The 14,246-nt window shown below is 40.0% G+C and overlaps 2 protein-coding genes across 5 annotated transcripts in view; both read left to right on the top strand.

Annotated features, from left to right (window-relative positions):
* The window catches only part of appa (amyloid beta (A4) precursor protein a), a 49,534-nt gene extending 45,396 nt beyond the window's left edge, over positions 1–4,138 (top strand). For all 3 annotated transcript variants that reach the window (XM_049570180.1, XM_049570179.1, XM_049570178.1), the window contains 2 exons: positions 1,192–1,338; positions 1,672–4,138. In XM_049570180.1, coding sequence (XP_049426137.1) covers positions 1,192–1,338; positions 1,672–1,773 — 249 coding nt within the window. In that variant the 3' untranslated portion in view covers positions 1,774–4,138. The remainder of the gene's footprint in view (positions 1–1,191; positions 1,339–1,671) is intronic.
* Positions 4,139–10,981: 6,843 nt separating this feature from the next.
* Positions 10,982–12,779, top strand: atp5pf (ATP synthase peripheral stalk subunit F6). Of its 2 annotated transcripts, XM_049570192.1 has the most exons (4): positions 10,982–11,088; positions 11,622–11,791; positions 11,885–12,009; positions 12,675–12,779. In XM_049570192.1, exons 2-4 carry the CDS (start codon positions 11,622–11,624, stop codon positions 12,701–12,703), a joined length of 324 nt encoding a protein of 107 aa, XP_049426149.1. In that variant the 5' UTR covers positions 10,982–11,088; the 3' UTR covers positions 12,704–12,779. The 2 variants fall into 2 exon arrangements, with proteins under 2 accessions (XP_049426149.1, XP_049426150.1); XM_049570193.1 differs by lacking the exon at positions 10,982–11,088 and having other exon boundaries at positions 11,605–11,791.
* Positions 12,780–14,246: the final 1,467 nt, after the last annotated feature.

Here is a 14,246-nt window from a genome sequence, read left to right as displayed (position 1 = left end):
ATACTAAATAACTTTTAAAATAATGACTTAGTATCTCAAAATGAAATAAAAAATATATCAAAAATAATTAGCAGGTATCTCAAAATAATGATTTACATTTCCCAAAATAATTAAAAAAACGAATGACTATCTTAAAATAGTGACATAGTGTCTCAATAATAATAAATAAAAACTCAAAATAATGACGTATCTTAAAATAATGAAAAGCTTTCTCAAAATAAATACTTAGTAACTCAGAATAATGACGTTGTATCTCAAAATTAAAATAGAAAAATAAAGATAATAATAATTAGCTGGTATCTCAAAATAATGATTTACTTTATTGAAATAATTATGTAATATCTCAAAATAGGGATATAGTATCTCAATAATAATAAAAAAAAACTTTCTCAAAATAATGACGTATCTCAAAATAAAAAAAATAAAAAAAATAAAAATAATGGGTATCTAAAAATAATGATTAACTTTTCCCAAAATAAGGATAACTTTATTAAAATGACTTAGTATCTCAAAAACTTACTTTTATCTGTAAAAAGTTATGTTTGTCAAAATACTGAATAACCTTCCCATGACTTTGCATCTCAAAATAATTGGAAACGATGCTAAGTCATTATTTTTGTTTTATTTTGAGATAAGCGAGTTATTATGTCATGAACATTTTTCATTTTCTTAAGATACTAAGTCATTATTTTGAGAAAGTTTTTCATTAAAATGACTTCATCACACTGGCTCGAATGGGCTTCCATATTCTTTGTCCCCCAGCAGTGATGTTCAGGCTAAATGTGACTCTGTAATGATGCAGTTTTACAGAGACATAAAGAAGTACACGTGAGGAGCAGGTGTAATTACACACAGCAGGCACTGCAGAATGATTTGGGGAGATGAAAATGGACACAAATGACACACGTTTCCTCCTTCACTGATATTCAGACACTTCGGAGATAAAAAGTAGAGCTCAGAGGATCCCTGGGCGAGGTAACATGCAAACCATCTCAAAGCACAATTAACTCTGAGCCCCGCTGTGCCGAAACTACACTCATTACTCAGCAGCGTCAGCAACAACGCATCGTTTCCACGGCGCGGTCAGAGACAGCGTCTCTGCCCCGGCTATATTAAAACCATCACGCTAGGTGTGATTGGTCGTGTCACTGACAGGTCGTCTGACTGCGATCTGCCCTTCAACTCCCACAGGTCTTCTTCGCCGAGGATGTGGGCTCCAACAAGGGCGCCATCATCGGGCTGATGGTCGGCGGCGTCGTCATAGCAACCGTGATCGTCATCACCCTGGTGATGCTGAGGAAGAAGCAGTACACCTCCATCCACCACGGAGTCATCGAGGTGGGAAACAGCTGACCTGTGTGTGTGTGTGTGTGTGTGTGTGTGTGTGTGTGTGTGTGTGCAAGCTGTTCTACAGTGTGGTGTGTGTGGGGGATGGTGAGCACGTAAGTGTCTGAAAAAGACTTGAATGTAGAGTTTCCTTTTTCCAGTTATCCTCATTTATCACTTCTCAACTTTCATTAGCAGCTAAATTAAAAAACACGTAGCTGTGGCTTCCTTTTTGTGAATTACTCTGAATAACATCACATCCAGGAAGCATTAAAAAGGCCTTAAAATGTCGACTGTCCACACCATATGAGCGTGTGTGTAACCCTCTCCCTGGCTCCCCTCCAGGTCGACGCCGCCGTCACCCCCGAGGAGCGCCACCTGTCCAAGATGCAGCAGAACGGTTACGAGAACCCAACCTACAAGTTCTTTGAGCAGATGCAGAACTGAAATGTCACATGTAAACACACACACACACACATAAAAAGACACACACACACACACACACACACACACATCTCCTCCCACACATCAAGCACCCCGCCCCCTCCCCTCCTCTCCTCCCCTCCCATTCCCTTCGTCTAGTCCCACGTCTCCAGGAGGCAGTGTGGCTTAGATCTTTGACTGAAATAGTCAGTCACAAGCATACGGAGCGACTGTAGCCAGCTTTCATTCCTGCCTGGGCGGACACCGCGGCCGAGTTTGCACCATGTTTGTTCACTTTACCGGAGCAAGATGCCTTTTAATTAAAGAAAGGCGTTTTTATACGTTGCTCCATCTGGGCCTGCTGATGTATGGCGGGGGGGGGGAAGGCCCCGCCCAGTGCAGCGAAACGAACCCACTGTTTGGGAAGCGTCTTCTCTCCACACTGATTCAGGGCCAGTGTATATTTTTTTGGCGTGGGACGGTTTTAGTTGTGTGAGGCATATCTGACCACTGATCAGTGGGGTTGTAGGCGCACGCTGACCCTGGGCGTCATTTACAAAAATCAGTCGCAGAATCATCATCTCAAATCATTCTTCAACATGCGGACGTTTGTTTTTGTCATGAAATACAAGCTTGAATCCTGATTTTTCTAAATGAAGCCCAGTGTTTCCCCACAAACTGCACCACTACTGCACTCTACAGTCTACACTGGAGTACCCCCTCCTCCTCCTCCTCCTCCTCCTCCTCCTCCCACTCCTCCATCCCTCCCTCCATCCTCTTTTCTTTGCGCATTCTTACGACAGCTGGGCTGTGCTACGTCACACAAGGCTCTTAAGGATATCTGGAGATGCTGGTGATAACGAACATGTCGATGACGATGGTAGTAATTATGTATTCTGAACGAGCTGTTTTTATTTCCGATTTTTTTTTCTTTCTCTTTTCGTTTCCAGTTTTGTTTTTCAAAAAAGAGTGAAAACGGAGAAAAAAAACAAACAAACAAGTCAACCGATGTAAAGTCCTTTTTTTAAATTGCGTGTAATGTTACTGAAGTAATGCTGAAGTCTTAGCTGTTCCTATGTAGTGCATGACAACAATGACAATGGGATTTGGAAAAACAAGAAGAAAAAAAAAAAAGAACCCAAGATCTTAACGCTGCTCTCTCTCGAGAACCTTTCTCACGTATAGATTGTCATTCTAGCAAGATTGTACATTTAGTATCTTCTCGTGATCACGTGACTTCAAACGATGATAAAATATATATAAATCTAGATGAACGGGCTCTGCTTTGATATCATGTAAAATACACATTTAAGAAGAGATCTGTGATTTTGGAATTTAAGTGTGTTCCTTGTTTCTTTTTATTATTTTTAAACCACGCTGCGTTCCTGAAGCTTACAGGAGGGGGGCTGGCTTCATCTCTGTTTGTATATTGTTCTCAGTCATTGAAATATATTGTGTTAAAATCCTTATATGTAGGGGCTCTCACAAATCATACCCCTTTTTAATTTTACTTTTTGTTCAGTTCATGTGATGTTCTGAAAAGGGCATGTTGTGGGTGTGAAGGTTAGAGGGAGCGGGAACCCGGCGCGGGGGGATGGGTTAGGATTATCTCTGCGTGTGTGTGTTTTGTCATTTTCAGTCTGGTGTTTCGTCCAGTCGTGAGCCGACGCCGTCTATTTTTTTTTGGTAATCATTTTGCAGATAGAACAAGTGAAGTGCTGAGAGGAGGAGGAGGAGGAGGAGGAGGAGGAAGGAGGGCGAGGTAGAGAGGAAATGACTTGCAGTTCCGGATGGACAGCCAGCCAGGCAGGCAGCCTGTATATATAATGGATTTTCACTCCCCAGCACCTCCCTTCCCCTCCCTCCCTCGCCTTCCCTTCCCTTCAGGCATGCTGCTCACCTCTCTGCCATCAACGCACACTTGACTCCTCAGAGGCAGAGCACCGTCGCCTGTGTATAGATGATAGGCGTTCACCATTGAGAGAGCTGACAGGCAGGGATGAAATATTAGTCTCGGCGTCGAAAGGCAAGAATCTCCCGTTCATCTTCATACAGTCAGCTCATGTTAAAGGTTTGTCACCATCTCAAAACACTGAAAGAAATACAGTGTGACCTCTCACTCTGTTAATGGCGAGGAAGATCTGTGAGGAAGTGGTGTCGATATGGAGGCTGCAGTGGGGTGGGTCCTTGGTTTTCAGAGTGTGCTCATTAGAAGCCCAACAGAGGGCAGTAGAGTAGAAGAGGAAGCAGGATTTTCTTTCTATCTTTTTTTTCTGTGGGTTATATATTGGTTTTGTTTTCCACTGTGTAATATTGTGCAGGCCATTTGCATTGACTGGGAAACGCTTTCTACACTGTATTCCATAATAAAGTTTTGAATGTACATACAGATGCCGTGTCTGTGTTTTTATTTTTATTATTTTTATCATGTTTGATGCACACCTGGTTTCTTCCTGCATCCTTCCTCTTTATGCATTTTATTTTCCTTCCCTTCATATAAGGGGGTCAGAGGTCAGTGTCAGACAGGAAACAAGCAAAAAAGTCATCGTATAGTGGCGATAGATAGATAGATAGATAGATAGATAGATAGATAGATAGATAGATAGATAGATAGATGCACGGCCCTCAACAACCTTTTTCGACATATACTATGAATTTTTTAAAATTAGTTATAGCTGGACTATCTTTGTTTATTTTTGTAATTCTTGTCTAAGGAAGCAAGAGAGAATCTTCAAGGGGGCGCACTCCAGTGTCTCCAATTCGTTCGTTCAGCGAGGTAACGGACTGGTTTGAATGTTAAAGGATCAGCGTTCAATTCTCAATCTGATGTCTGAAGGAGAAAGTCAAAAGTTGTAAGGAGCACAGCTAAAGCGTCTCTGGCCTGGTGGCTCAGGCAGTTAGAGGACCGGTTCAAAGTCCTTAGGTTTAATGTTCAATTCTCGTCCAGGGCAGCTGAATTTTAAAGGCCGCTGTCCAGAGGAGAGAATGAAAGGCTCCGTGAAACACAATAGAAGTGTGAGCTGGAATAGCTCAGGCTGTTACAGTACTACTTGGGAATCCAGAGGATGAATGTTTGATCCTTATCTGGCGCAGGTGAATTTTTTAAAGGCTGCTGTCCAGAGGAGAGAGCTGAAAGCTCTGTGACACACAGTGAAGCGTACAGTATGTTGAAAAAACTCATAGTATGGTATGTCTTTAAATCAGAGTTTGCTTCTGTGCATTGATGGCTCTTTTTTAATCTGTTTCTGCATTATGTTGAGGAGGGCCATGTGTATCTGTGTATCTATCTATCTATCTATCTATCTATGTATCTGTCTATCCAGGGCAGGTGAATTTTAAAGTCCAATGTCCAAATGAAAAGGTTAATTGCGCCCAGAGAAAAGGTGTATGTTCAACAGCAGGATAACTCAGTGGTTAAGGCAACTGACCTTAGTGCAGCAGACTGGGGATCAAATCTCCTCAGGTTGATGTTTTGATCCTTATCCAGGCCAGGTGAATTTATAAAGTCCAACGCCCAAATGAAAAGGTTAAATGCGCCCGGAGAAGAGGTGATATGTGTAGCAGCAGGATAGCTCAGTGGTTAAGGCAACTAACCTTAGTGTGGGAGACTGGGGTTCAAACCTCCTTAGGCTGATGGTTTGATCCTTATCCAGGCCAGGTGAATTTATAAAGCCCAACGCCCAAATGAAAAGGATAAATGCGCCCGGAGAAAAGGTGATATGTGTAGCAGCGGGATAGCTCAGTGGGTAAGACTACTGGCCTTAGTGTGGGAGACTGGGGTTCAAATCTGATGCTACCATATGCACGTCATGGCACGGCATGGGGGAGCCAGGACGCCGGGAAAAGTGGGGATGTCATCATCCCCCACATTGAGTAAATGATTAATGCACACTTCACTATAAAAACTTTAACAGTAATAAACTATTGTAATCTACATCTAGGAAAGCATGAAGGTGGCTAGGATGGAAAGATAGAAAGGAAGGTAGCTAGGACAGGAAGGTGTAATTAGATAGATAGGAAGGTAGCTAGGCCGAGGATAGGAAGGTAACTAGGATAGGAAGGTGTAGGTAGATAGATAGGATAGTTAGATAGAAAGGAAGGTAGCTCAGCTTAGGATAGGAAGGTGTAGGTAGGTAGATAGATAGGATAGTTAGATAGAAAGGAAGGTAGCTCAGCCTAGGATAGGAAGGTGTAGGTAGGTAGGTAGGTAGATAGATAGGATAGTTAGATAGAAAGGAAGGTAGCTCAGCCTAGGATAGGAAGGTGTAGGTAGGTAGATAGATAGGATAGTTAGATAGAAAGGAAGGTAGCTCAGCCTAGGATAGGAAGGTGAGATAGATCGATAGGAAGGTGTAATAGGAGAGATAGATAGTGTAAGGATAGGATAGTGTGAGAGGTAGGTTAATATTTTTTTAAAATGTGTTTAAGAAAATGAACATTAAGTACAACATTGCAGCATCTGTGTTTCTTCAACATCTTAAAAAAAAAAGCTTACCTTCCTTTCCATCCAATTACACCTTCCTATCCTATCCTCGGCCTAGCTTACCTTCCTTTCTATCCATCCATCCATCCATCCATCCAATTACACCTTCCTATCCTATCCTAGGCCTAGCTACCTTCCTATCTATCCATCCTATTACACCTTCCTATCCTATCCTAGGCCTAGCTACCTTCCTATCTATCCATCCTATTACACCTTCCTATCCTAGGCCTAGCTACCTTCCTTTCTATCTATCTTATTACACCTTCCTATCTATCCAACCATCCTGCCCTCCTGTTTGTCCTAGATGTAGATTTCAATAGTTTATTAGGTTACTGTTAAAGTTTTTATAGTGAAGTGTGCATTAACCATTTACTCATTGTGGGGGATGACGACATCCCCACTTTTCCCGGCGTCCTGGCTCCCCCATGCCGTGCCATGACGTGCATATGGTAGCATCAGATTTGAACCCCAGTCTCCCACGCTAAGGCCAGTAGTCTTACCCACTGAGCTATCCTGCTGCTACACATTTCACCTTTTCTCCGGGCGCATTTATCCTTTTCATTTGGGCGTTGGACTTTATAAATTCACCTGCCCTGGATAAGGATCAAACCATCAGCCTGAGGAGATTTGAACCCCAGTCTCCTGCACTAAGGCCAGTTGCCTTAAACACTGAGCTATCCTGTCTACACAAATGGCCTTTTCTCCGGGCGCATTTAGCCTTTTTATTTGGGCGTTGGACTTTAAAATTCACCTCTCCTGGATAAGGATCAAACCATCAACCTGCCCAGATTTGAACCCCAGTCTCCCACACTAAGGTCAGTTGCCTTAACCACTGAGTTATCCTGCTGCTACACATATCACCTTTTTTCCGGGCGCATTTAACCTTTTCATTTGGGTGTTGGACTTTATAAATTCTCCTGCCACGGATAAACCATCAACTTGACCAGATTTGAACACCAGTCTCCCACACTAAGGTCAGTTGCCTAAACCACTGAGTTATCCTGCTTCTACACATATCACCTTTTCTGGATAAAGATCGAACCTCTGATTTCAGAATACCCAAGCAGTGCTTTAACAGCCTGAGCTATTCCACCTCATGCTTCTATTGTGTTTCACGGAGCCTTTCACTCTCTCCTCTGGACAGTGGCCTTTAAAATTCACCTGCCATGGACTAGGATCGAACTTTGAAACTAAGGTCTTCCAACCAGTCTTCTTCCAGTCTGAGCTACCAGGCCAGAGAAACTCTGTGTGTGTTTCTTAGACATTTTAACTTTCTCCTTCAGACATCAGCTTGCAAAAGGGAGTGCCTGTTCACCTGAGAATTGAACCCTGATCCTCTGACCTTCAAACCTGTCTTCTACTCATCTGAGCTAATGAACTGGAGACACATGACCACATCTCTTGGTCAAAGGCATTCAAAAGTCAGCTGTTAAGGTGTCCTAGCAGGGGGGATTATTTGGAGACAGCTGGTCAGAAGGCTGGCTCTCTGCTTTCAAGACATAGGCTTAAATTCTATGAACCTATCAACATCATCATTATGAGGATGTTTTCAATCTTGACCTGTCCTGAGGGGGACATGAATACCAGAATTGCATTTCATGGCAGTCCACGCAGTACATGGAAATATACAGACAAAAAGCACACACTTAATTTGGACAAAGGCATGCAAAATTCACCAAGCATCAACTAGTATTGAACCCACAACATCAGAATCTCTGAACAGTCCTGTAACACTGTGAGCCATAGAATTAGACAGCTTTTCTGTCTTTTCTCTGAGTGTTGACTGTGATCAATCTAATCCAGAAAAAAAGTTCACCTTCACCAGTTATCTGGTTTGGACTTAGATAGTTGACTCTGGGAAGAAGCAGGGACCTTAATGTCAACAGGTCCTCAGTGTAGAGGGTGGATAGCTTCAAGTACCATGGTGTCCACGTCACTGTCGGCCTGACCTGGGTTTTGCATACTGTTCCACCTCAGACGCTTTAAGAAACTCCAGCAATATCCAGATATCCCCTCCAATGAGGAATTTCTAGTTTTACACCATAACACTATACTGTGACTTTTTATCACATTCAATGACACACTATACTTTGACTTTTTATCACATTTTTATGACACACTATACTATGACTTTTTATCACATTTTTATGACACACTATACTATGACTTTTTATCACATTTTTATGACACACTATACTATGACTTTTTATCACATTTAATGACACTATACTATGACTTATCACATTTTTATGACACACTATACTATGACTTTTTATCACATTCAATGACACACTATACTATGACTTTTTATCACATTCAATGACACACTATACTATGACTTTTTATCACATTCAATGACACACTATACTATGACTTTTTATCACATTTAATGACATACTATACTATGACTTGATATCACATTTAATGACACACTATACTATGACTTTTTATCACATTTAATGACACTATACTATGACTTTTTATCACATTTAATGACACACTATACTATGACTTTTTATCACATTTAATGACATACTATACTATGACTTTTTATCACATTTAATGACACTATACTATGACTTTTTATCACATTTTTATGACACACTATACTATGACTTTTTATCACATTTTTATGACACACTATACTATGACTTTTTATCACATTTTTATGACATACTATACTATGACTTTTTATCACATTTAATGACACTATACTATGACTTTTTATCACATTTAATAACATACTATACTATGACTTTTTATCACATTTTTATGACATACTATACTATGACTTTTTATCACATTTAATGACACTATACTATGACTTTTTATCACATTTAATGACACTATACTATGACTTTTTATCACATTTTTATGACACACTATACTATGACTTTTTATCACATTTAATGACACTATACTATGACTTTTTATCACATTTAATGACACTATACTATGACTTTTTATCACATTTAATGACATACTATACTATGACTTTTTATCACATTTAATGACACACTATACTATGACTTTTTATCACATTTAATGACATACTATACTATGACTTTTTATCACATTTAATGACACTATACTATGACTTTTTATCACATTTAATGACACTATACTATGACTTTTTATCACATTTAATGACACACTATACTATGACTTTTTATCACATTTAATGACACTATACTATGACTTTTTATCACATTTTTATGACACACTATACTATGACTTTTTATCACATTTTTATGACACACTATACTATGACTTTTTATCACATTTTTATGACACACTATACTATGACTTTTTATCACATTTAATGACACACTATACTATGACTTTTTATCACATTTTTATGACATACTATACTATGACTTTTTATCACATTTAATGACACTATACTATGACTTTTTTTAATCACATTTTTATTATATACTGTCGAGTTAATGATTGTTTTCAGCCTCAGGCCCTGAACTCGACCAGGCATAGAAAACAACAGAGGACCCAGGACAACTCCACTCAGTTTCTTCTAGATTGAAACGATCAGCATTGGGTTGATAACTTCAAAGACAGAAAATAAATCATGTCAGTCAGTTTAATCAACACATTCATGTCTTCAATAACATAAACCACCACTGAATTTTAATCAAATTATTAATGATTAAATCAAAATATATTTTACATGTCAAATACTATTGTTAACATAATCAATTCCATGCTATACCACATACTTACTCAATGTGTTTTTTAAATAGCAGTGCTATTAGATAATATTCATATTCCTTTTAAATGATATTTGCAATAATCATTAAATAATTTTTACTCTTTTAATTCCAAACAAGATTAACAAGTACTTGCAAGTGATAATCATAAGGCCCATTAACGAATTACTCACTCAATAAATCAAATACTTCCATGAACAATCATAAATGATGACTTTGTTTTCATAAACACACACACTATACTAAATATAATTTCCGAAGTCAAGTCAAACAATCAACTTTGAAATCAACGCCACATTGTGTGAATGAAATGAAATTCCTATATCTACATGCAGCGGCGTCTTAAACTAGGTGGATGAATGAATGAATGAACCTACACGCCGCGGCTCGCACGCTAGTTGTAAACCTGTCTTACTTGCACTAGTGTCAAACGTATACAGATATACATACCAATGGCGTCTCTGTGGTCAAACAAAGGGAAAAACACAGGACGCGCACCTGCACGGTGACACTAATTTCATCTACGACACCGGAAGTTTAGGTCCCAACACCTATTAAATTAATCGTCCCACCACAGCCTCTTTTTTGCGTGCTACTTAAATAGCGTAATATTACATAATTATATCATTGCAAAAGAATGCGAAGAAAATAACAGTCTTTAAGTTTATGCCTTCACACATATGAAAGGCTACTACTTATACATACTTTTTCAAGTTCATCATATTATGTCGTAAAAATGTTGTAAATTATCAAATAGCATGCCATAAAAAATAAAATTAGCTATATTGGTAAAGCTACGTGTGTATGTGATTATTATTATTATTATTATTATACATATAATCAGTGTTCCAGGGGTTAATAAAATACGAATGTAACACTGAGTGTACACCATCTGTTAAGAAGAAGAAGAAGAAATAAAATGGAAAAATAAATAAAAAACAATACCGCAGCTAAACAACATTTATTCACTGATGCTACAGTGGTCATGTGAGGTCAACTTAAATATGCGCAGCGCTGCGCACAGCGGGCGCCATTTTGACGCCCGCGAACGCCTCACTTCATCACAACATTCCCACAATCCACCGCGGTCCTCCACATTTGGATCTTGTACTCTAAAGTGTCAAACCCAAGGTGAGTACTGCGGCTTATAAGACACGCTGCCAAACACTGAACCATATTATATCTGTCATTACTGCACATACTCATAAACAAACGTTAATATATTGAGCGCGTGCCTTGTTCGCACGAGCTGCGCGGCAATAGACGACAGAAGAGCAGTTTTTCAAAGCTGCGTCGCGTTAGCTACAAGCTACATTAGCATGTAAGCCTTAGCAGTTGTTATGCTAGGTGAATGAAGTTAACATTTCGCAGTAAGACAGATAGAAAGCGACATTATATGGCGTCGTTGTGACTTAACTAATGGAAGGCGACATGTAAGTTAGTCTTCCCGACGTTGCTTATACTGTCAGACGTGTTTAGCATGTGGCTAACTCAATGTCATTAAGCTAACTTAAGCTAACTTCAGTTGCCCCAGTTTTTCTGTGTAACGTAGTGGGGACGGACTGTGTCACGTTCAAAGCACGTTTTTGACAGGATGATACAGAGACAGAATCACAGCCTGATGTCCTGATAATAACATAACCCGAGCCATGTTGTCCCGTCAGATGGCACTTCACCGGTTATTCCAGCTGTCCTCCCTGCTGCGCTCCGCCGTGAGCCTGACCCTGCGCAGGAACATCGGCCTCTCTGCTGTGCTCTTCAACCGGGCCAAGGAGCTCGACCCGGTCCAGAAGCTGTTCCTGGACAAGATCCGGGACTACAACACCAAGAGCCAGTCAGTAGATAATGCACAGCACTTATCACATCAATAGTTCCCCCCATGCTTACTTTGTATTAAATGGCATCTCCTCCACATCATCTCTCCCAGGACCTCAGGTGGCATTGTGGATGCAGGACCTGCGTATCAGAAGAACCTGTCTGAAGAAGTATCCAAGCTGCAGAGGCTATACGGTGGAGGAGACCTCACCAAGTTCCCTGATGTTAAATTCTCAGGTCAGTTTGGTCTTGTGTCTGCATTGTGTGTTCGTCTCCTGCCCTAATTGTGTCCTGTCATCAGTATAATCAGCTAAAATTACATCTATACTGAGACCATGTGCTCAGAAGACACATTGTTAGTTAGGTCATTTTTCTCCAGGCCAGTGACCTGATGTGCAGAGGAGCTGTCGAAGGACAAATTGACCCAGACAGCACATCGTAATTGTTGTAGTCCAGACTGATCCAAACAAGAGCGTTTGCATTCACATCTGTCCTCTGCCACAGAAAAGCCCCGACTTCAGATCAGCAACAGCACTGGAATGACAATTAGATGTGCTTAGAACAGCATGACTGTTTTTAATGACGTTACTTTCAAAGATTTCTCTGCTTTCGCACCATTTAACAGTTCCTCCTCATAAATATTTATTCCCTCTGCCACAAGAAAGACGCGCTGTGATTCGGGGTTTTGTCTGTGTCTATGTATAGCACACTGGCAGTGACATTTATCAAACGAGACAGTTTTCTCGTTGTGTTTGAAAATGGTTCTGGGAGCTTTTATTTTTGATCTCTGGCTAGTTGCTGGATTTCAAATCTCAAGTTGTTTAAACATGCTGTACAGCTGCAGTTTGTCTCAGCTCACCAGCTACTATCACTAATTTTTCTTTTCTGTCTTTATTTTCCAGAGCCCAAGCTTGATGAAGGCGCCAAGTGAATGCTTTCCATGTTGTAAATCTCCTACATGTCACAAATATGTTGTATTTAATAAAAGATAGTGGGTTGAACCATGACAGGTGTCCATTTTTTATGCTAAAATTAGGCAGTTATTTCAGTTTGCATCATATTTATGTTTCTAAAGTGGCATAGATATTCTCTGATATTCTCTGAGTTTTTATGAGGGGTTGGTGGATGGTGTGACACTGAGGCGAGACACCTGCCTCGCTGCAGAGCAGTGTTCAAGACCAACACACAACAGAACTGGTTTCTTTGTGAGTTAATGCTGCAGTTTTTTTTTGCAGCTTTTAGGCACCAAACCTGGCTGTTTTTTCCACCAAACAGTGCCACAAAGAGCAGTTATTTTCCACCAAGACATCGCTGTGTTTGTAGCCATGATTCTCTGTTAATGATCAGTCAAAATATTTTCAGATACAGCCCAGTGCTCTGAGAGACATATCTACTGTGACTGATCCAAGGGTTTATACTCAACGCTGCTCATGTAATTTGTTCGACCAATCATGCCCAGCTCAGGTGATGCCAAACAGCTCAGCTCCAGTTAGTGTTAATTAAGACAGTAGGCCCCACTGTGCAGGCACAAGGTGAAACTAGTGCTGTCCATGGTGTGCTGCAAGGAAACTAAGTAACAAGTGACCTTTCTGTCAGAAACAGTTCAACAGAGAGACATTAATTAAACTCAACACTATGCACACGTGATTTTATGGAAAAATATGTGGTTAATTGCCGTGACTGCACTGCTGCTGCCATGCACTGTGAATAGCTGCAGGTGTTAACATTTAAGGCGTTCAGTCTGCTTGGATTGCGGCATTCAGGGAACATAAGGTGAACTACAGTGAATTTATACGCAGGTATCTGAAATTCATTGATGATAAATCCCAGTCGGGCAAATATTGGTTGACCTAGATGTGAACACTGCTGTCACTCTAAATCAGTCTTTAGCATTCAGTATTATGAAAAGGTCATAAATGCATGTAAGCCTCTCCAGGATTAATATTTGAAACCTAAAAATAGCGTCAGAAAGGCTACGTTTCCATCTGACCTGATGCCTAAAGTTTTAGAGATTGTGCAGTGAAGCTTAAACGTGGAGCAAGTAAACAGCATGTGGCTGCATGTGGAGTCTGCCGGGAGGCCCTGGATGTCCTGTTAACAAACCTTGATCTTACCATTTCTGTTGATGTGGTTTAAGTGGTGAAGAGTTAACTCAGATCTGTTAATTACAAGTAGCAGTACCACAGTGACAGTTGTAAGACGTGTTCAAAGTAAGTATTAGCAATTTTCACTTAAAGGGGTGGTTCAGGTTTTTTGATGTGGGGTTATATGGGGTGCTTATCCATAGATAATTTATTACCTGCCTATACATACCTATTAACTTAGGTCTATGAGAAAAAAGTTATAAATCTGAGAATAAAATCATTAATCTACGAGAATGAAGTCAAATCTACGAGAATAAAATCGTTAATCTACGAGAATAAAGTCATAGGTCTATAAGAATAAAGTCATAGGTCTATGAGAATAAAGTCATA

Source organism: Epinephelus fuscoguttatus, linkage group LG24 (genome assembly GCF_011397635.1).
Source record: "Epinephelus fuscoguttatus linkage group LG24, E.fuscoguttatus.final_Chr_v1".
Lineage (NCBI taxonomy): Eukaryota > Metazoa > Chordata > Actinopteri > Perciformes > Serranidae > Epinephelus > Epinephelus fuscoguttatus.
This window is presented reverse-complemented; position numbering and strand designations above follow the sequence as displayed.

Bases quoted from the DNA above. Each gene is read 5' to 3' on its own strand.
- atp5pf (XM_049570193.1), top strand. From the start codon at position 11,607: ATGTTGTCCCGTCAGATGGCACTTCACCGGTTATTCCAGCTGTCCTCC. The intron at 11,792-11,884 runs GTCAGTAGATAA...CATCTCTCCCAG, and splicing joins GACTACAACACCAAGAGCCA to GACCTCAGGTGGCATTGTGG. The intron at 12,010-12,674 runs GTCAGTTTGGTC...TTTATTTTCCAG, and splicing joins CCCTGATGTTAAATTCTCAG to AGCCCAAGCTTGATGAAGGC.